Here is a 21,383-nt window from a genome sequence, read left to right as displayed (position 1 = left end):
TGAGTGCCCACTATGTGCCAGACACTGTAGCAAATTCTTTATTAGATATCTTATTTATTCAACCAATAATGCTGAAATGTAGTTGGGATCATCTTCATTTTACAGATGAGCACACTAAGTCTTGATACATTAGTAAATGAGGTTACATCAAGTCACTTGTCCAAGGTTGTGTATCAAATAAGAGGCAGAACTGAGAAGTGAGTCCGGTGTCTGTCTGATACCAAGGTCATGTTTTTAAATACCAGAGTGCCTGGCAGATAGTTGGTACTCAATAAAGGTAAACGCCATCTTCCCCAAACTCCTAACATCCCCCCCCCCCCTTTTCCTCTAAACAAAAACCAAAGATGGTATCTGCCCATCTTATAGCAACTCCACAGTAAATGCAGAGGGATTGTCTCCCAAACCTGTCCTCCTCTGCACATATTTTGATATCACCACAGGCATCGTATTCTGGTGGTGTGTTGGTTTTTTGTTTTTGTTTTTTTAATAGGGAAACTGGGAGAAAACATGACTCTTAAACGAGCTGCGTGGGTGAAGGTACCATCTGGGTTCTACGTTGGCTCTTATGTCCACGGAACAATGCACAGTCCCTCACTCCACAACCTGGTGCTGGGGAAGTATGGGGCAATGGTGATCTGCGAGACATCTGAGCAGAAAGCAACCCTTGAAGACCTTGGCCGTCGCCTTGGGCAGCATGTGGTGGGCATGGCCCCTCTCTCTGTTGGCTCCCTGGACGATGAGCCTGGGGGAGACGCAGAAACCAAGATGCTGTCCCAGCCGTACTTGCTGGATCCTTCTATCACATTGGGTCAGTATGTGCAGCCTCAGGGGGTATCTGTAGTAGATTTTGTGCGGTTTGAGTGTGGAGAAGGGGAAGAGGCAGCAGAGGCAGAATAGGTTCCGGAGACTTTTGGCCCAGGAGGAAATGTTTAATCTCAGTTCTGGGCATCATAGCAAAAGGAAGTTATTTCCTAAGCCTCTTCAAACCCAGAATTTGCTTTTCAGTTGAATTTGTAATGAAATTATGTATTTCACGGGTAGAGTTATTAAATAAATTGTTATATGAAAGAGGGTAGAATCATCTTTTCTTCCTTGTGTGGGTAGTATTGGGTTTAGGTTTTTTGTGCATTACCTGTGACAGGTTTTAGAAAACAACAGATTGGCCTTATTGAAATGACTGACAGTGTCTGGGAGAACAGGCATCAGCGATTATGCTGCTGCTCCCTTCCGCATAAATCTTTTTGGTGTCCCTAAAATTATAATTCATCCATTCTATCTTACTCTTTCTGTGCCATAGAGCTATCTTCTTCTGACATGTTTGGACTATGCTTTTACCCTGAAACTTCCCGGTTACATTACTTTTGTTACATAGATTCCTTTGGAATTGTTGATTCAAACTTAAAAGTTGCCTGGAAAATGTGGTTCATTTGTTGATGTCTGTAGCGTGCTTTGAAGACGCTCTGCAGTGTTATACACACTGGTTCTGGCCTTGCTGAAATTAACAGCACATGGCGTTATTCCACTTTTGGATAATGGGGTGTGGGTGGGTGGGTACTGAGGTTTCCTGGACAGCTGTAAGGCAGAGTTTGACATTCTTGTGCCAGAAGGAGGAATTACAGTTGCCTATTTATCCAGAGAACTCACTCAATATTGCCTCTTTACTTTCCCAGTACTGAAACATTTCTTCCAACATAAAACAGTTACTATAACATACAAACCCCACATACTGAAAAGAACTCCATTTGCTCATACAGCTATCTTTATTTGAAAAGTTATAAATGCTCTGGCACATATAGATCTAGGCTTTTGGATTTTGACCTTGGGGTGTATGTGTGAATGACTTCAATGACTTATGGGTTAAATAGGTTTTGGAATTATTGATCTTAAAATTTAAAACAACCATAGGTCCTGGCACCAAAAATTAAATATTTTAAGCTTAGTTGTTTTGTTCTCTCTTAACTTTTCCAGATGCATGCAGTTTTAATGCTTTCTGCTGAGATTTTTAGCCAGAAGGCTACAAAAAAACAAAAAGTGGGTGGTTAACATTTTAGGTCTCTAACAACTAAGGAATGCAAGATGAGAAAAGTGAAGAACATGCTGTGATTTGCAGACCCTATCATATCTAAATTAAGTGGCTGAATGCTAGGCAGAAAAAGCCTTTTCTTGATATTGGCACCATCTGCTCTCTTCTGTGGTCTTGCAGTACATACATGCATTTATGCCTTAGAAAAGACCCTTGTCTTTCTTGAGTTGGAGCTGTTTCCAGCCAGGCAGAGCAGCAAATTGCCCTCTTGTGATGCCAAACACAGAAACAAAGTCATGTTCAGTGAGGTAATTCTAAGAGAGAAACAAAGTTTCTGGTTAGAGGGAAGACATGGCATCTATCAGTGCCAACAGAATTTGGGGAGAATGGAGGGGACAGGGAGTTATGGGTAGATCTTTAAAGGCAGAAACAGAATGAATTTTTCAGAAAGTCTGTAATAGACTTAAATTATTCATCGGAGAGGTCTTCATGTTGTAGAGTCCCATTTTGGCCTGTAAAAGAAGCTGACTGGATTCACTGCTCTCATGATCCCAGTTGCCACCAGTTTCTTGCCAGAAGGACAGTAAATGGTTTCTGTATTATGTATAAATTACAGATACTAGATTTTGAAGGAATGGAGAACTAAACTGAATGATAGTTTTCCTTGCTTTATGCCATTAACAACCATTATTATCCAGAAATGTTCAAATGAAAGATCAGGTGGCTCTTGTTGGGATAATAAAGTTCTCCTAGCATTTATTAATTGATGCTTAATGAATATTTAAGATATGGCCTCTGCTTTCAAGAAAGTTGTAGTCCGGATACTTAAGAATTGGTTAGCTAAGACCTGGGAAATCCAGACTCCCTTCCTAAATCAAGTCATTCAAGGGGAAAATAAGTGCTGTGACTATATTAATTCATTCAACAAAACTTAAAGAGGGCCTACCATCTGCCAGGCACTGTTTTAGGTGCTGAAAAGTTGAAAATATGAGAGTGTACGGGACAGACAAGGCCCTTAGTCTTAAGACTGCTACTAGAGAGGGAAATAAGACAATGAGAAAGTATAAGGAACTGGAGGGGGGTGAAGCAGGCAGTGTTAGATAGGGTAATCAGGGACTGCCTCTCGGGGGTGGCATTGATGCTAAGACCTAAATGATAGGAAGGATCTGGCTCTGTGATGACCTGGGAGAAGTGTTTTTCAGGTAACTGCAATGACAAGTGTAAAGGCCCAGAGGCTGAAATGAACATGTTCAAGAAACAGAAAAGGAGCTGCTAAAGCTGAAGGGTAGTAAATAGAGAGGTATGTGAGATGAATTCAGAAGAGGTGGACCAAGGCCAGGTTGTGTAGGGCCTTGGAGGCCATGGAAAGGACTTCATATTTTATTCTAAGTGCAGTGGGAGCCATTGGAAGCGTTTTAAGCAGGATAGTTTCATCTGTTTTAAAACTTGTCATCTTTTGGCTATTATATGGGAAGTGGACTGCAGGGACAGGGGTAAGGGGACTGTCACACTTGTCCATGGTGGCCTGGACTAGGTTGGCAGCAGAGAAATGGGAAGAGGGGACAGAGACTAGCTGGTGGATTGAAGTGGGACGTGAGAAAAAAATGATCAAGAATGAGTCCTGATTTTTTGGCTTGAGCTACTGACATAGCTCAAATGTTTGTTGAATACAATGTCCTAGATCATTACTGAGATGGGTACTTTACTCCTGGAGAGCTCCACTTATATCAGACACAGTTCCTTCAAACACTCACCTCCTTCTTGGCAGGGTTCACATCGTCAGGCAGATCCTGACTCTGATTTTTCAAAAGTACTTCTATAGGATAATATTTTGGTTCACTGTCATCAGAATTCAGGGAGAGGGTCGCATTCTTCATATCCTAAGCAAGATAAAAACAGACACAGGAAAAGGCTAGTGTTTGTGCAGTTGCAGTTGTGTATGTATATTTCACATTTTGGCTTAAACCACTTGACTCATGATCATCTTTCAGAACAATGGTCACCAACTCTGATTGCATATCAGAATCATCTGGCAATCTAAAAAAATTCAGATTTGGGGGTCCTTCTGGGGAGAGCTGACTCAGTAACTCTAAGATAGGTCCTTGGAATTTTTTTTTTAAACCGCTCTCTGAGCAGTTTAGATGTATAGCCAGTTTGGCATAGATGCTCTGCTTAAATCTCACTTAAATATTGGAATTACATGCCTTCTCTTGGCACTTCTACAGGCCTTACATTTCCAGCCTTTAAATAATTACAGATTAAAATCATATGTTTGTTAAATTCATTTTAAAGAAACTCCATCAACTTTAGTGTTGGAATCTGAGTTTGTAGAGCACAAAGGACAAAATTGCCAGATGGTTTGGAACACCTGGAGCCATACACTCATCCTGATGTTCAAGCTGTAGGATTCCTGGCAAAAAGTTCCACTTCTTTTAGCCTTTAAAGTAGGCATAAATGAAACAAAATAATTTTGTCTTAAAAAAATAACAATTAGGAAGAGATACATGGTATGAGGGAGTAATTCTAGGGTGTCATTAAAGGTCTGTGTTTTAACCGGGGTGATATTTATACCAGTCTTTCTTGAGAAACATTTGTTAGGCTGAATATATAACTTTTATGCAGGTGTCTGTATGTATTCTGTATTTCACAATTAAATGCTTCACATTTGAGTAAAGTTAAGACCAAATTATTAAATTATTTTCTTTCCATATTGCATACATTTCTTTAGGAGAGTTATGCTTACTTATTAAAGTTAGTATATTTACATATGTGCATGAGTATGGAGATAAAGTATTATTCTCTTTATGGTCTCTATTTTCATAAATAACTGACCTTCTATGGGAGAATTTATTTAAGCTATTTTAAGTTTACTAACAGGAAAGTTTGCCTTGCTTCAGAAGTTCCAATGTTTCTTTTCTATTTCAAAAGACATGTAGATTTGTAATATGAAGAAGATATGGAAAATTTCATGTACTTCTGATATCACTGGCATTTCATTTTAATCTAACAGAATTTTAATCAATTTCTTTTTGATACTATGCTCAAAACAAAACGTAATATTTACTCTTTTATGATATAATAATAGTTTCTGTTTTCTTTGTCTCTTGAAGATCTTGTCTGAACATATATTAAACATGGGAAAACCAGGAATAGCTTTGGGGGGAAAATAACTAGGATCAAGCTTTCAAAATATTATGAAAAGGAAATAATAAAATGCAATACTTCCTCTTTAAAAAAAAGGCATAAATGACCTAAGCTTCTATGGACATCACTGTCAGAAACTGATAAAAATTGTCAATTGGGTCAGAAGCTTATTATTTATGAAAAATACTGCCAGTAAATTTAATCTCTCCTGAAAGGCAGAGAGAGTTGAATAGCAAAATTAGTTTTCATTTGTGCTGGGATTTTTGTTGTGGGTTTCGAAACCTACAAAATTTTCTAAATTCTGGGAGGCAGTAAAATAAGGAATTTGACTTTGACACGGGCTTTCATATATATATATATATATATATATATATATATATATATATATATATGGCAACTAGGGAAAAACTAAGAAGGTCATGATAGGGTTTCGCCCATGTGGCATTTGTAGCATTTGTTGTTTCTCTTTAGCTCTGGTTGCCTGTGTAACTGTGTGACTTGCTTCTCTGAGCAAACTCAACTCACAGCAGTGATTCTCACAAGAGCAGCAGCATCTCCCAGCTCTTCTTTTAACTGTTCATATGATTTTCCTGCCTGAAAAGAAGAGAGAGGAAACGTAAGATACGGTGCTGCTTTATAGAGGAGGGACTCCTTAGGTCTGGTCTGTACCCTCAGGAAAATAAAAAAAGCCAAGGAATCAGAAGCCGTATAAGGGAAAATCAAAGAAGAAATTTCCCCACTTCTGGGCTCATGCAGGGTGGAGGGTGCTTGAATATGATCTGCATTCTGTAATGGGTCCCTGTACTTATCCATATGAGAAAAAGCAATATTTTCTATTTTCTGATTTCTTCTATTGGCTAAATGTGACTTTAGACAGATAAGGTATTCTCTTAGCTTCCTTGTCTGTGAAATGGGAGACATATTACTTTCCCAGGCTTATGTCACAGGATGTTTATAGAGATCAAAAGATGATGTGTTTGGACATACTTTATAGATTGTTTGTTACTTATGCACACTGCTTATTCCTGAGACAAGCTATGGATTCTGTAACTGGATTTACTGCTGTGGTGGGTGGGAAAGAGAAGAAAAGTAAAACAGAGGGATATAGTAGGAGGGAAGGACACGAGGTCCTGGTGTCCCTCAGCCCTGGCTTCCCAGTGAGCTACTAGTTCTGAACTTCCCAGCAGTAAGAATGTCTTCTCCATTTTTTTTGTTCTTACGCTCCACATGTGAGGGTCCCAGGCTAAGAACCAGCCTGTGAAGATGGGAGGCTCAAACCCCTGCTTAATGATCAGGATTGGTGTGTTGGTGTCTCGGCCACTGGGGTGAGTGCACAGGTACTCCTGGGCTGTAGTGAGGGCTCTCTCCTTCTCTGTGGCATTAGCCTCAGCTCCAATCCACAAGAACACCTGTTGTAGAGAATTAATATTTGTTAATATGCTCGTACCAAGGATTTAAGTACTAGGTCATACACACTACCTTCTCTTTTCCCCTCAGCAATTCACAGTCTCAAAAAACTTTCCTGGCCTAATTTATTCAGCAGCAGAGAAAAGTTGTCCCAAAATGAAGCTTGATATTTGAGACTTTAACTGCCAGCCAGGTGTACCTCCCAAATCTGCATCTCCAGTCCTTCAGTATTGATTGAAGCTTTTCTGAATTTCAGCTACTTGCAAAGCACCTTCTCTTGTTTGTCTCCAAGCACCTCAATATAATGTCCCCAAAACATCTGCATCTCCAGTCCTTCAGTATTGATTGAAGCTCTTCTGAATTTCAGCTACTTGCAAAGCACCTTCTCTTGTTTGTCTCCAAGCACCTCAATATAATGTCCCCAAAACATCTACATCTCCAGTCCTTCAGTATTGATTGAAGCTCTTCTGAATTTCAGTTACTTGCAAAGCACCTTCTCTTGTTTGTCTCCAAGCACCTCAATATAATGTCCCCAAAACATAACTCTTCCTTTCTAAACACATGTCCGAGTCTCTGCTCTTGGTGAGTGGCACCCGATCAGTCGCCCAAGTCAGAGACCTGGGAGTCATCCTAGGTGCCTCCACTTCCTGTCAGTCACCGAGGCCAGCCAACTTTACTTCCTGTGTGTTTGTCAAATCTGTCACCATCCCTCCTTCCCTACTCCACTGCCCTAATGCAGTCCCCCAGCAGCTCTTGCTTGACTGTTAAAATAGTCTACTGACTAGTCTCCCAGTGTACACTCTTCTTTATTCTCACCTCTATCCCTTCCTCTTGACCTCGTCACTCCCCTGCTTAAATTTTAGTGGTTTTCCAGGATAAATTTCAAACTTCTTGACATGGTTAGGCCCATACTTCTTCAGCTTCATCTCTAGGATGCTCTTTAACTCGATGTTCTATGGTCATTTTTGTACTTCCCTGTTTAATATTTTTAAAATATAAACTTTAACTTTTCAGAGTAGTTTTAGGTTTACAGAAAAATTGCCAGGAAGTACAGAGAGTTCCCATATATTCTCCACACACATAGTTTCCCTATTATTAACATCTTACATTGCATTAGTGTGGTATATTTGGTAAAATTGATGAACCAATGTTGATACATTATTAGTAACTAAAGTCCATAGTTTACTTTAGCATTCACTATTTGTATATACAGTTCTGTGGGTTTTGACAAATGTGTAATGTCATGTATCCACCATTACAGTATCATACAGAATAGTTTCACTGCCCCCAGACTGCTTTGTTCTCTATCCATTTTTTTCCCTCTATTCATTCAGTCCCCCAAATCCATGGCATCTCTGTAGTTTTGCCTTTTCCACAATGTTATACAGTTGTATACAATAATATTTTATGCCTTGCTTTTTTGCTTTTACTTGTGCTGTTCCCTGTCCCTGGAATGCCTTCTCCACCTTTTTTTGTCTGATTAATGCCTACTTATTCATTGAGATTCAACTTAAGAGCCGTCTCCTCCAGGAGGTCTTCTCTGAGCCTGTAAGGTGAGTTGCATGCCTCTCCTTCATGCTGCCATGGCACCTTTATTCACTTCCATCAGAGTAAAATGATGTGGCTGTGGCTGACTCCCCCCATTTGCCTGGGATCTCTGAGGGCCGGGGTCCTTTACCTCGGTGACACCACATGTAGCACAGTGCCTGGCAAAGAGGAAGTGCTCAGGATTTGTGAACCAAACTGAAGAAGATGAAATGTGGAAGAGGAGTTGCTTTGATGATATGATACCCCTTTCATACCCTTCTGTTCCCTAAAAGGCCCCGGTCTTTGCTGCTATTGATCCTAAGTGAAAGAAGTGCATGATAATAGGATGGTGTGCTTTTCCCAAAGCATGGTGGGAAAATTCCCAGGATTCTGTGTTTTAAACAACATTCTATTCTTTCCAACCCTACAAGAAAAGCAACCTCTTCCTCTGGTCACCCTGACACATGGTTTGACTGAATTGGGGATGGTGTAGTGCTACCCTGGGGTTTATTCTAGGATGGAGATACTACACAAAAATCAGCAATGGGTATCTTTGTCATTTGTTCTGAGTTCTATGGATATGTCTTACCTGGTCCCAGGTATCCAGGAGCATCACATCGCCTGGGTTCAGGTCATCTTGGGTGAAGTCTGTGATCTCAGTGACAATGAACCTGCCAGTCTTATTGGAACATTCAAAGAGACGGGACTGGACATCTAGAATTTCCTGCTGAAGTCTGCAATACAGTCCATTTAGAGGACCTGAGTGTCTTAGAAATCATGCTTTTAAAGCTGAAATCAAGGACCCAGTTTGTGCAGTTCACAAGCCTGGGAGACAAGGGGAGCCATGAAGAAGTGTCCTCTTACCTTTTATCATTGGCATAAGGAGTTTTCCCTCCTAGCAGGTCCCAGAACTTGACTGGCTCCTGACCCTCAGCCACAGTATCCTCAGTGCCGTCACAGAGAAGCCCAGCCAGCTCCTTAGCCATTGCCCGCTCATCCCCACTAGACCCCTGAGATTGGGGCGAGGAGAATACAGATACTTAGTCTCACATGGTGTGTTAGTGTACAAAAAGAAGAAGCTTTTGAGACTGATAGCTCAGATGAGATCTTCTAACCAAGCCACAGTACCTCAGGACAGGGAGAGAGAGATTTGTTATTCTAGTGCTGGGAAGAGAGGAAAGGAAAACTGTGATGAAAAGGAACAGAACTAGATTCTAAAACCCTGGTGGATGTTCACAAAAGTCACCTTTGTTTTATTTCAGCTTCAATTGGAACTTTAGCCTTTACCTTTAATTCTCATTTTTACTTTTTTTAAAAGAGAAAAAAGTTGAAATTTATTTTTTAAATTACATACAGTGAAATTTACTCTTTTTAATGTACAGTTCTTTGAGTTTTGACAAATGCATAGAATCTTGTTACCACCCCAAGCAAGATAAGAACAATTTCTTCACCACCCAAAGAATTCCCTCAACCTTTAGTCTCTGGCAACCACTGATCTATTCTCCATTATAGTTCTGCCTTTTCCAGAATGTCATGTAAATGGAATCATGCCATCTGTAGCCTTTGAGTCTGATTTCTTTCACTTAGCCCAAAGCATCTGAGATTCACCCATGTTGTGTGTATCAACTATTCTTGCCTTTTTATTGCTAAATAGGATTCCATTGTATGGATGTACCACTTGTTTGTTTATCCATACCCAGTTGGGTCATTTCCAGTTTGTGGTGATTACAGATAAGCTGCTGTAAACATTTGTGTATAGGTTTCTGTGGGAAGATAGGTTTTTATTTCACTTGGATAAATACCCAGGAGTGGGATTGCTGGATGGTATGATAAGTCAATGTTTAACTTGATAAGAAACTGCCAACCTGTTTTCCAAAGGCTGTACCATTTTGTATTCCCAGCAAGTGAGAGCTACTGTGGTTCTGCATCCTCATCAGCACCTATCTTGTCAGTTCTTAAAGCCATTCTAATAGGTGTATAGTGATAGCTCACTGTGCATTTCCATAGTGACTAATGATGTTAATTACTTTTCATGTTTAATTCTCTTTTGTAAAACAGTCTTAGTACTTTTTAACACAGATGCAAATCTGAATGGACAGGATTATGTTTTTAGTGGTTTTGTTTCATTTTCGTGTCTATCCTGTCACAATCCACCAAACGCATATGGAAAGATCAACTGATCCAACCTCCACCTGCTTAGAAGTTGGTGAAGTCTCTTGGGTGTTAGCAGTGCTATCAGTGACTTCTAATTGGAAGAGTAATTGTGGCGAGTGTTGGTACTCCCTTTGAAGATCCTTTAGGAAAAAGACTCCTCTTTTTGAGGACTGCTGCAGCCTACTCTTTAGTTCCTCTGACCTTGTTGATAGGAGGGTGAGTGCCGGGCTTGACTCGGAAGGGCTGGTCTGACCACTGGGCCCAGCCTCCTACCTTGCCATACCACAGGTAGTGCTCCGTCTGGGTCCGCAGCAGAAAGACATCGTTGGAGTTGAGGGAAGAGGCGAAGGCTGGAACCTCCACTGCTTTGGTGTTAGATTTGTCATTTCCTTGAATCTGGAAGAGCCTTACTGGAGGGTCGGGTTCAGCATTTCCCTTCCTGGAAGTCCCACCCTAGAGAGAAGAAAAGCAGAGTCTGAATTTAAGGAGCACCAGATGAGCAGAGCACACAGGTAGCACTGTAGGGAAGGTGGGTGTTTGTCTTTGAGGAGCTTCTAGGCTAACTGGGAGAGGTGAGGGTGAGCTGGAATTATGGTACTAATAATACTAGCTTTCTCTTTGAGAACTTTATTTTATGACAGGCTCTGTGACTGGTGATTTACCTACATGATTTCACTGATCCTCGTGATAACTCTATGAAGTAAGTATTATTATCCCACAGTACAGATGAGGAAACCAAGGCTCAGAAACCTGGCCAGTAAATGACAGGATGAGGACTTGACCCCAGAGTTATGTGCTGTTAAGCATGTAACACACCATGTGCTGCCTGGTGTGTTCTCCAGCCAGGGCTTCATGGAAGAAATGAGACTTGGGTAGAATTTGTAAGGGAAGCAGAAGGCACATTCGGGCAGGGGTGGAGCATGGTACGGCACATGTGAGGTTAATGAAGAGACCCACCTGACTGGGATAGAAAGTGCAAGTTAGGATACTGAGGAAAATGTACTTGCACAGATAATTTGGGTCTGATAATGAAAGACCTTGAACACTAGGCAGTGGTTTGAACTTGAAGTCCTAGGCAGTCAGGATTCACTTGAGTGTCTTAGAGAGATTAATTTCCTTCTTCTCTCTGTCGACCTCAACCCCTGCTCCCCACCCCTCCTCTCTTCTGCTGTGGCCGCTGCTGGTCGGTTAGCTCTGAGCATTCCCACTCATGGTATAATTTTATCTGGGGGTCCTCACCTCAAAGACAACCAGCTTCCCTTTGAAGATAGCCATGAAGTGGCGTGGCTCCTTCCCCATGGTGACCCGAACCTGCACAGGGGCACCATCAAACTGCCGATCCACCTCCACTGCCTGGTATGCCGAGGCTGCCAGCTCATCCTGTGAGGCATGGCGGCCCTGCAGAGGGAGAGGGGCATGAGGGGCCCCTGTTGCCCCCCACCCCAGCTCAGTGGCCACTGGAAGACTCACAGTCCAAAGCTTAGAGCCTGCTGCAGGCCTACCTGCCAGATGTACAAGATGTAATGCGGCTTCCCATTCACCTTGTATGTGTAGAGGACCAGATAGCAGTCTCCACCATAAAAGAAACCATACCACTGATGCTCCACCGGAACCAGCTCCAGGTTTTCAATTCTCCAGACCTGGGCATAAAAGGAGACACAGTTCCCCAGAGATGGGCTCCCGGTAGAAGGGACAGCCCCCTGAAGAGAACTGGACCATGCTTAACAGAGAATCGTAAGGTTCTAACATCCACTTGAAGTACCCCTTCCCCCTCTGGTTCCCTACCAGTAGTGAGGGCATATCCCATTTGCATGCTCTGAATCCTGAGAACTGGATCATCCCTGCAGTCTAGTCAGGTGTATCCCCATCCCAGCTCAGTCTTTAAAGGCTGGGAGGTGATTTGAGTATGTCTACCAGGTGAGTTATTGATAGCACATTTGGGCATCTGCCTTTCACCTCCCTGAAGAACTGTGGGAAAACTGCAGACTCAGAAGCCTCTCAGAATATTCCTTAGGTGCCAGAGCTGCAAAGGGAAGCCAAGCAGATACAGAATGGCTTGCCTTCTCCTTTACAGCAGGAACAGTAAAGAGTGCCTGTGCTGCCTCCCTGAGATTTGAATCACTGGGCTTACCTCAGTTTTTCCATTGCCATCATCGACCATTCTTTCCTGGGCAGCTACTTCTGGCTTGGTGTGCAGCAGAGTCACATCAAACTTATCCCGGAAAACTTTAGCTGCTGAGAAAGATTTGGGAAAAGCCAAGTGAGTGAGAATCATCCATGCCTGCCTTTCTAGAGATTCCCAGCAGTGAGAGGATAATTTGGGGGCAATCTCACCAACTTTGCCAGTGCTGAATGTTTTCCCCAGACCTGTGGTCTGGTCCTTCACTGACCACCTCTGGAACAGCTGCTTGAACATGGCCGACTCGGCACCATCATTGACTGTCTCCACGTTGGTGCTGCTGGGGTAGTCTTTCATCTTGATGAAGCTCTGCAAATGCCCCAGAGAGGTGGGTCAGTTGGGGAATGCTCTGGATCCTTTGCTTGTTTGGTGACTGACCACTTTGAAGCCAGTTGGTAGGCTTTACCCCTGTGAGTGACCCAAGTTCTGACGCTGCTGCCTGGGAACCAAGTTATCTGCCTTGAGGACAGTACCCAGGGGAGCACTTTGGCCTCTCTTCATCAGCATGTCATGATTATGATTATTAATTTTTTTTGCAAGGTCCTCTATGCTGTGTTATGTCAGCACTTACCTACTCTACTGCCTTTGCATCACATTAATTTGCTCATTTATTGCCTTGTGTGTCTTGCTTGGTTCATCTGCATGGGCCTGTGCTATACCCTAAGCTTCTTGAGGACAGGGCCATTAACCTTGATAAGTGCAACCCCTCTCAGTAATAATAGCTCCCTTTTATTGAGCAGGTGCTGTGTGCAATATGTGTTATTTAATCCTCACAACAGCCTCAGGAGATGGGTATTACCACCCCCATGTTGGAGATGAGGAAACCGATCACTCAGCTGAAAAAGGCAAAACCCAGATTTGAATCCCAGCTTGTCTGTTTGGCTTTGAAGTCCATGTATGTCCCAACACTGTTCTGTGCTTGAGCACCGAGGATGGCTCTCTGCACACATGTGAAGTGTTATTGACAGTATCATGTGGATATACTGCACATCTGTAGCTCTTACCAGAGCCTTAGACAAGGCTGTCTGTTTCTCAACCTTTGTGGCTCCTTTTCCTTTCCACACGTAGATCTTGGTTCCACTTTGGTCCAGGATGTAGCAGTCCTGAAGCAGTCAAGGGAAAATGTGGTTACTGCTCTCAAGACTGTAAGGAAGGCCTCTCCCCAGGGTCTGCCTCTGAAGGCAGGTCTGACTGTCCCAAGCTAAGCCCACCTCAGCTCTACTTACCTCGTGGTTCAGTAAGTCCTGGACCAGGGGCCTCGTTGCCACCTCTGTGACTGCCAGCTGCCCAGCTGAGTCTGAGACACTGGGGAAGGGGAGTGGTTAGCTTGTGCCTTCTCTTCTAAAAAGCATCTTGTGGTCAATTTGACTGTTTTCTGGCTTTGTTTTAGTGTGGAATTTATGGGAAGAGTTTGGCTTCTTACAACAGGCTCAGCTTGAATGCAGATGGGAATGGGATGGACTCCGTTCTCAGGAGGAAACTTTTGTGAATCTCTCCCAAACATCCTTTCCACAACCCTAGGCATGTGCAGATCCGAGTAAAGAAAGGATCTCTCTAAGGGGCAAGGAAGAGCGGCTAACAAGAACAGAAGGAAGCTTCCTCCTTGATTGGAGGAACACCATAGCCCTTCTAGGAGCTGCAACTGAAAAGGACTAAGAAGGAAACCAGATGCCTGCACCCAAAATGAGGAGCCAAGCTGAGGTGCCTGGTTTTCTAGGTGACACCTTGTCCTCACGCCAGTTTCCAAGCAGGAGCCAGAATTAGTACTCACTGATACAATATGATGTTTGATTTCTGTTGCTGATCTGTGACCTCATCAGGGATCGCAGGCTTGATGATGGAGCGTTGGCCTAGGGTGTCCTGAAGGACGTTCATCAGCTCTGGGCTGGCTGCCTCCTTGTCTCCCTCAATCACACCTATTTCAGCACGGCCCCCTCGCTCCCTGTCCCGAATATCCTTTGCCAGAAGCATAGCCTGCCAAAGAGCCCAAGGAAGCACTGAGTCACAGACTCGTGGACTTGGTCTGTCTCCAAGACAGGTTCTACTCAAAATCTACAGATTCCAGCTAGAACCTTGGGCAGAGACCAACGTGGAAGGACGCAGGAAAAGGCACCTGAGAGAGTGCAAGCCCCACGACCAGGCCTGAGGGAGAGGAGAGAGGGTCAAGACTGGAAATAGCTATACCTTCAGGCGCTCTCCACTGTTGCTCTCTGGGCCATTCCACTGAATGATGACCTTTCCAAGGTCCAGCAGGAAGACATCACCTCGGTTAAAACTGTCCCAGCTCATTTCCACCTGCAAACGAGGTAGACCCTGTTCAGGAGGATTTCCTAGGAGTCAGGTGGGGAGGCCTGGGCCCAGGACAGACAGCGAGCAGGACTTACCTCAGTGGCCCTGATGTTCCTCTTCCCCTTCACATGCAGCAGCCGCTTCACATTGTAGGTGTTTGTGTCCACGTGTTTCATCCCAGAGGCCACGCCCCCCTTCTTGTAGCTGAGGGAACATCCGCTCAGTTATTTATTGAGCATCTGCTATGTGCTGAGTACTGTGAATTACACAGATTGGGCCTCTGTCCATGTGGGACACAGATGATAAATAACCAGGTCAATATAGAGAGTGGTAACTGCTCCCACAAGAGCAGACTTGGTGACTGCCTTTTTTTTTTTTTTTTTTTTTAATTCTGGTCACACAACATAAATTTTCCCATTTTACCCATTTTCAGTGATGTTAGTTACATTCATGGTGTGTGCTTCCATCAGCACCATCCAGGAGACACTCTTTTGATAAGCAGTCAGGGTAGTCTTCTCTGAGGAAATGACCTTGGAGCTGAGATCTTAAGATGAGAGGGAACCAACCAGAGGAAGAGTGATCCGAGAAGAAGGAACTTTAGTTGCAAAGACCCTGAACCATGACAGCGCTTTGTGTTCTAGAAACTGAATATGAGTGTGCTGGGGGGCGGGGAGGGAGGGGACATGAGTGGGGCAGTAAAGGAAGCAGTGATGACACCACGGTGCTGAGGCCAACCCACTCCAGAATCAGTGTCCGACGGGCCAGCACCTGCTCTCTTGTCCCGGCTCCCACCCAACCCAGCCTCCCTACCAGCTGTCCTGTACTCTAAGGGACCACAGGAAGCAATCCTGGAGAGGGCGGCTTTGTCTTTGAGTTCCCTTGTGACTTGCTGCGGTGCCCTTTGCCTGACAGGTCTTTAGTCAGTGGAGAAGTTGGCCTTGGGCCAGCCTCAGAATTCTCACGCTCATTGGAGTTCCTCTTTGTTTTTAATCTCAAGTGCAAGGATTTGACTTAATGAAACTCCTCAGTTCATGGAACATTATCATCAGTGGTCTTTACAAGCTCACTTGTTTTAAATACATCTATATTCCCTTTTATTTACATATCCCACTCCCATTCCTCTCCCTACCATAGGCAACCATTCCAACACATACACTAAATGTCTCTTTTTATTTTCATTCTGGTAAAATGTGTCCTGTTGTTTTGTGTGCTTATATATATTCTCAAAACAAATTGGTATTTTGTTATAGATCTCAGTCTATTTCTTACTTTGTTCACTAAGTGCCATATTTTTAAGATCTGTCCATGTGTTGTGTGTATATCTACTCCTTTGCTTCTAGCTGCTGCCTGCATTGTACTCCATGGTGTGCATGGAGTATTTTTCCCATCCAGTCTTCCAGTGGTGGACGCCTATGTTGCCTGCAATTTCCCGCCACCCCTAATGATACTGCAATGAACATTCTGGCTCATGTGCCCTTGTGGACCTGGGTAATGATTTCTTTGTGATATCTACCCAGAAGTGGGATCTGCCTCTCCCCCAATTGCTGTACCAGTCCACATTCCCACCAGTTTGGCATCAGGGCTCCTACTTCCCTCCGGCCTCACCAGCAGCTCTCTAAGTGGTGCTACCCTAATGGGTGGAAGTGATCTTTGTTTTGATCTGCATTTCCCTGACTGCTTTCTTCATGTGCTTCCCGGCCCTTTGGGTTCCCTCTCCTGTATATTGACGTATATGTCCTTGCTCTGTGCATCACTACTCACATGATGCCCTCCTTGAAGTAGCCACAGAAGGTGTCGGACTCGTGGTGCTGGACCTCGCGGTGCTGCACAGGGCTGCCTCCCAGGTAGTTATCCAGCTGGGTGGTGTAGATGGCTGCACAGCTCTGCTCATCCTGGGAGGAGTCCTTCCCGATCCAGTAGTGGATGTCCTGGGAGAGGAGGCTTCCCACTCTCCGGGTCTGGGATGTAGCCAAGGAGATCGGGTTAGGGGCTGGCTTGCCTCCCCTTGGCTGCCAGCCGCTCTGGCAGGGGAAGAACAGCAGACAGTGGCTTGTGTCCAGCCCTTGGGCAGGCTTGGGGCCTTTCTCCCTTCCTGCAGTGGGTGCCAGAGCTGCCCTGGCTCCTTTGCAGACCTGCTGTGTGGCTTAGGCTCTGGCAACCCAATTTCCTCTCCACATTTGGGGAAAGTGGACAGTTTATTGTCCTCAAAATAAGTGGGGACCAATGGGGATCTTTTCAAGGTTGGGTTGCACACTTAACTTACCACCCCCTGAGCCGTGGGCCCTTGCACTTACACAGCTGACACAGAGCTGAGCTGTATGTACATCTATGTGGCTCTGTCAGCACCACTCATATGGGATGTGGTTTCGTCAACTAGATGAGCACTTTGTGGCCAGAGACGGGCCTTGGTTTATCTGGCCTTCCTCCACACCATTGTATTCTGGGGCTTGGGCCTGCGAGGGAGAAGTGCTGCTCATGGGCTGTTACTGAGATTCAGACTGAGGGCCTGGGCCTCTGCCTTCTGACACAAAATTTAAAACCCTGACTGTAATAGATGGTGGTGATGGCAGCATAACATTGTGGATATAATTAACACCACTGAGTTGCGTATTTGAAAGTGGTTAAAATGGGAAATTTTATGATGCATATTGTTACCACAATAAAAATTTAAACAAACAAAAAACCCCATAGAATCATAACAACACAAAGAGTGAACCCTAATGTAAACTATGGACTTTCGTTAATAATATAATACTGGTTCATCAGTTGTAACAAAGCTACCACACAAATGCAAAATGTTAATAATAGTGAAAACTTCCCAAGGGTGTGTGTGGGGGGTAGGGATATATGGGAACTGCTCCAAAAAAAAAAGCATGCAGATTCAATGAACACACACTCAGCCCTGCCCTAAGGATGGCCTTTGATAACCAAACTGGAGGCCTGCACTGCATAACCCACAGGAAGAATCATGTGGATACCTTCCCTCACTAGCAGATATCTCCATGGAACCCATGAATAGGTGTACTCAGGGGAGAAGCTCGTGGGAATGGGGGATGGGCTCACCGAGAGGACGATGTAGCAGTCCCCCTCATAGAAGTTGCCATGGGCGCTCAGGGGCACGAGGACCAGCTCCATTTTCTGGAAGGACAGGGGTGTGTATAGGCTGCATTCCCTCCCTCCTCCCTCCCCCACAGCCCCCTTCCCACCCCTCCATTTGGCACAGGTGATGGGGAGAGCCAGAGGGATGTCCTGCTGGCTTAGAGGGCGTAGCAGTCAGGCCCAGGACCAGCGTGGCAGCCTCTCTGGCTTCTGCTGAGCTCCATCGGCATGGCCCCGGGTCCCAATCTGGGTCCCTGGCCTGACTTCCCCTCTCCTTATCCTCCTCCCCACTTCCTGCTCTGTCTTATCTTGCTATATTGTGGGTAGCTTTCTGAGATACATGCACTGCATCTTCAGCATACTGTCCCTCCACCCTAAACCCCGCAGTGCTGGCTAGGGCACATGTGTGAAAGAAAGCCGGGCTTCCGTGGGGCAGTGGGAGCTGAGGAGGGTGGTTGTGTTTGGTGAGTGCCAGCGGTGGGCCGAGTGTCCCATATTTGGGGTCTGGGTCGGGGCCCTGATTTGTCACCTGTCTGTATGACTTGTCCATGCAAGACCATTCACATGGTCTCAGACTTAGATTTTCATCACTATCTCCAAGTGACATAAAGCTGCAGCCAATACTCGTTTGTGTGTTATATGTAAAATGTGTTAAATGTAAAAATGTTCAATAAATCACAATTTTTTTAACTCTGTTTTAGTACCTGTTTGTTTTTTAAAAACCGGGAGCCTTAAAGAAATGGAAGTGACCTGGGCCTCTTGCAAGTCCTGAGCGACTTGCCAGAGAACTGCATCTCCTCCTTTCCCATTGAAGATGGTGAAGTGAGGAATCACCTCTGGGTTTTATGCAGTAGCAACTGCTTGAGCTCAGAGTGGGCCTCACTTCTCTTGGGTGGGGCTACCCAGGTCCGGGCGGTTCCCAGCGAGAGATTGCTCAACTCAAGAGACACCCTGAGGGGCTCCAGCCCGGGAGGAAGAAGGGGTGAGCAGTGCCTGATCTGTGCAGTACCACATGCTTCTCAGGAGCCACAGTGCCTTGTGGAGGAGTTCCGTGTCTGTGACCGAAGCAGCCAGGAGCCTCCTGGGTGGACCCCACCCACCTCTCAGGGGCATTTACTGGAAGTGCAGACTCATTGAGCAGATGGCTGGATAAAAGGCCAACTTATTTTTGCTTTGGAGTATTGCTCTCCAAAGCTAAGAGCAATTCCTCCACCTGCCACCCGACTGCTTTGAGCACCCAGGAGGGGCTAAGGATGGGAAAACTTTGATGCTGCCTCTCACTGTTCCCAGACCACAGGTGGAAGACTGAGGAGGGCTAGAGAACCATCATCCAGCGGAGCTGGGCAGTTAGACTCTACCCCCAGAGCTGAGTAGAGCGGAGGAAGTCGCATTTCAACCCAGTTCACCTCAATTCTCCAGGTGATGATCCCAGGGTCGTTACCCACAGCCCTGAAGGCGCTGCTCAGAGACATGTTGCTTCTTTTCAGGACTGAAAGAGAGAGGGGAAATGTTGCCTCTCAGAGTGAGCACTGATCCAGTTTTTTTCCTAAGTCACTTCCCAATCTCGTCAGACATCCCGCCACGTTCTCGTGGGGCATCCCTGCACATCCCTGCACCATTTCACAAATGATAGGGGAAATGTCTTGTCCAAGTTCATATGCTAAGCCTGGCTTGCGCGGGGGATCCCAACCCAGAAGTTTTGCTTCCCACCTGTCACTTTCCTCATTAAGAGCTCTGGGAATAACCACAATCATTTATTGAAGGGGTTATCAATAAATGAAGCCCTGGGTTGATTCATTTTGCACATAATTATCATTTAATTCTCATAAGGTGGGTGTGTTTTCTTCATTTTACATTGCAGGAAAGTTGAGACCCAGAAATGTTAACTAACTTGTGCCCTAGAATGCAATTCCTATCTGATTCTAAACCAATTTAAATTCAGTGGTGCACAGTGGGGAAAAGCTTACGTCAGAAAAAATATTTTCAAGCTATGTTGCCTTCTCTCATACTCTCATTCCCTCTACTCCTTTCTACATTCCCTTCTTGCCAAACATATCCACAACCAACTTTTTGGTCATCTTTCAGGCTTTTACTTTCTGCACCCCCTCCTCTCTTTTTTTAAGTAAACTATCCTGTCTCAAACAACCCTCCCTGCTTTTTTCATATGACTAATATATTCCCTGTGTCTTGAGAAGAAAAGGGAAAATAAAATGGCAGGGCTGGACGTGGAACACAGGGTTCAGGGTGGCAGTGGAGGTGGGTGGGTATGGCCGGTGTCTGTGAGCAGATGCCCTCCTCACCCACCTCCCACACTCAGCCTGAAGCAGCAGGTGCTCTGCGTTCCACGCCCTGAGGCAGCTTCTCTGAGAAAGCGTAGACCTCCCAGAACTCCGGAAGTCTACAGCTCCTTCAGGACTAAACAAGGTGGAGTGGGGAAAGGGAGGAAGCGGTAGAGAAGCACCCACTATATTAAACATTTGTGTTGGGCTGTTGAGCACCTACACATATTCCTAGTCAGGTAAAGGTTTTATACTATTGAAATGCCTGGTTCCTGTTCTCAAGGAGCTTGCAATCTCATGATAATAGGCATAACAGGTGAATGCTCGATTAGTTTTTCCCAAGAGGCAAAGGAGAAAGGATGGGGTTGATGAACTGTGGATCAACATACGATTAAAATCCATCCAGAAAGGACTTAGAGTTTCTTTCTTTTCTTTTCTTTTTTTTTTTTTTTTTTACTGTTTGGAGCCTTCTTGTGCTTTTTAGGAGGGGCATGTCTGGCCATTCTGTTCTTGAGCCTAAATAGATGAAGCCCGGTGTGGAGAACGTGTACCGTTATCTACTATGGAGTCTAGTGAGAAAACAAAAAGCAAAAACAAATTCCCTTTGTCTATTACTATAAGTGGGCTGAAGTGAAACAATGACATGTATCAGCCAGTGTTTGAGGATTTAATTTGATAACTCGTACTGCCCCACCCTGTGCTTCCCAGAATTGCCAGGAAATATCTGTTCGGATTTTCTTCAGATATTTGGTCATTAAAGACAAATGGCATGACCCACCTAGGGGAAGGGGACAAGGGCCAATTAACTCATGCCTCAAAGAAGGGCAAGTTTCAACCTGGTAAAAGTCAAACCGATTCACATTAATTAGGAATGTGGGTCTCAGAGACCAAAAGCGGTCCCATTTCCCAGCAAGGGAATTAGAAATCGGGAGGGAACTCATTGGGCCAGTTTCCTCCAAATGTAGGAGAAAATATGCTCAAATAAGGAAATTTGCCACTCTGGATCACCCAGAAAATGCCAATTCCACTTGTGACATCAAAGTCTCCAAAGCTGGGTCTCTTCCTCCCTCCTCCCCAAGTCCTAATTTATTAATTCAGGACCCTTCGAGAGGACTGCAGAAACTCTTGGGGTAGGGGTGCAATTTTGAAATCCCAGGTTAAAAGCCAGTGGCCCTTAATTATCATAAATGTACTCCTGCAGATGGACATCAAGCCGAGGAAGCTGGCTTTAACTTCTGCTTAGCCCCCTGCCATCTTTCTCCAAGGAGAGATAGGTGACAGG

General features: G+C 44.6%; 2 protein-coding genes across 3 annotated transcripts in view; one reads left to right on the top strand and one right to left on the bottom strand.

The window, feature by feature from the left end:
- Positions 1-1,075, top strand: part of TSFM (Ts translation elongation factor, mitochondrial) — an 8,476-nt gene extending 7,401 nt beyond the window's left edge. The window contains exon 6 of one of the 2 annotated variants that reach the window (XM_037847152.1): positions 491-1,075. In XM_037847152.1, the coding sequence (XP_037703080.1) occupies positions 491-897 (407 nt within the window). In that variant the 3' untranslated portion in view covers positions 898-1,075. The other variant, XM_037847153.1, reaches the window with a different exon arrangement.
- A 494-nt stretch (positions 1,076-1,569) lies between these two features.
- On the bottom strand, positions 1,570-19,299 carry AVIL (advillin). The gene is made up of 19 exons (XM_037846609.1): positions 19,229-19,299; positions 17,787-17,861; positions 16,485-16,681; positions 14,819-14,927; positions 14,619-14,729; positions 14,206-14,408; positions 13,661-13,739; positions 13,439-13,537; positions 12,590-12,743; positions 12,387-12,490; positions 11,758-11,895; positions 11,495-11,653; positions 10,529-10,708; positions 8,966-9,111; positions 8,691-8,835; positions 6,388-6,576; positions 5,693-5,761; positions 3,778-3,903; positions 1,570-2,337 (listed from the first exon to the last, which is right to left on the bottom strand). The coding sequence occupies exons 1-19, from the start codon at positions 19,292-19,294 to the stop codon at positions 2,224-2,226; spliced, it is 2,463 nt and encodes an 820-aa protein (XP_037702537.1). The 5' UTR covers positions 19,295-19,299; the 3' UTR covers positions 1,570-2,223.
- Positions 19,300-21,383: the final 2,084 nt, after the last annotated feature.

The sequence above is a fragment of the Choloepus didactylus genome, chromosome 8, assembly GCF_015220235.1.
Source record: "Choloepus didactylus isolate mChoDid1 chromosome 8, mChoDid1.pri, whole genome shotgun sequence".
In the NCBI taxonomy this organism is placed as follows: domain Eukaryota; kingdom Metazoa; phylum Chordata; class Mammalia; order Pilosa; family Megalonychidae; genus Choloepus; species Choloepus didactylus.
This window is presented reverse-complemented; position numbering and strand designations above follow the sequence as displayed.

Excerpts from the sequence above, each read along its gene's own strand:
- AVIL (XM_037846609.1), bottom strand. The coding sequence starts at position 19,294 with ATGTCTCTGAGCAGCGCCTTCAGGGCTGTGGGTAACGACCCTGGGATC. Across the intron at positions 12,744-13,438 it reads CAGCCTTGTCTAAGGCTCTG|AGCTTCATCAAGATGAAAGA; the intron begins GTAAGAGCTACA and ends GGGCATTTGCAG. Across the intron at positions 12,491-12,589 it reads ATTCAGCACTGGCAAAGTTG|CAGCTAAAGTTTTCCGGGAT; the intron begins GTGAGATTGCCC and ends AATCTTTCTCAG.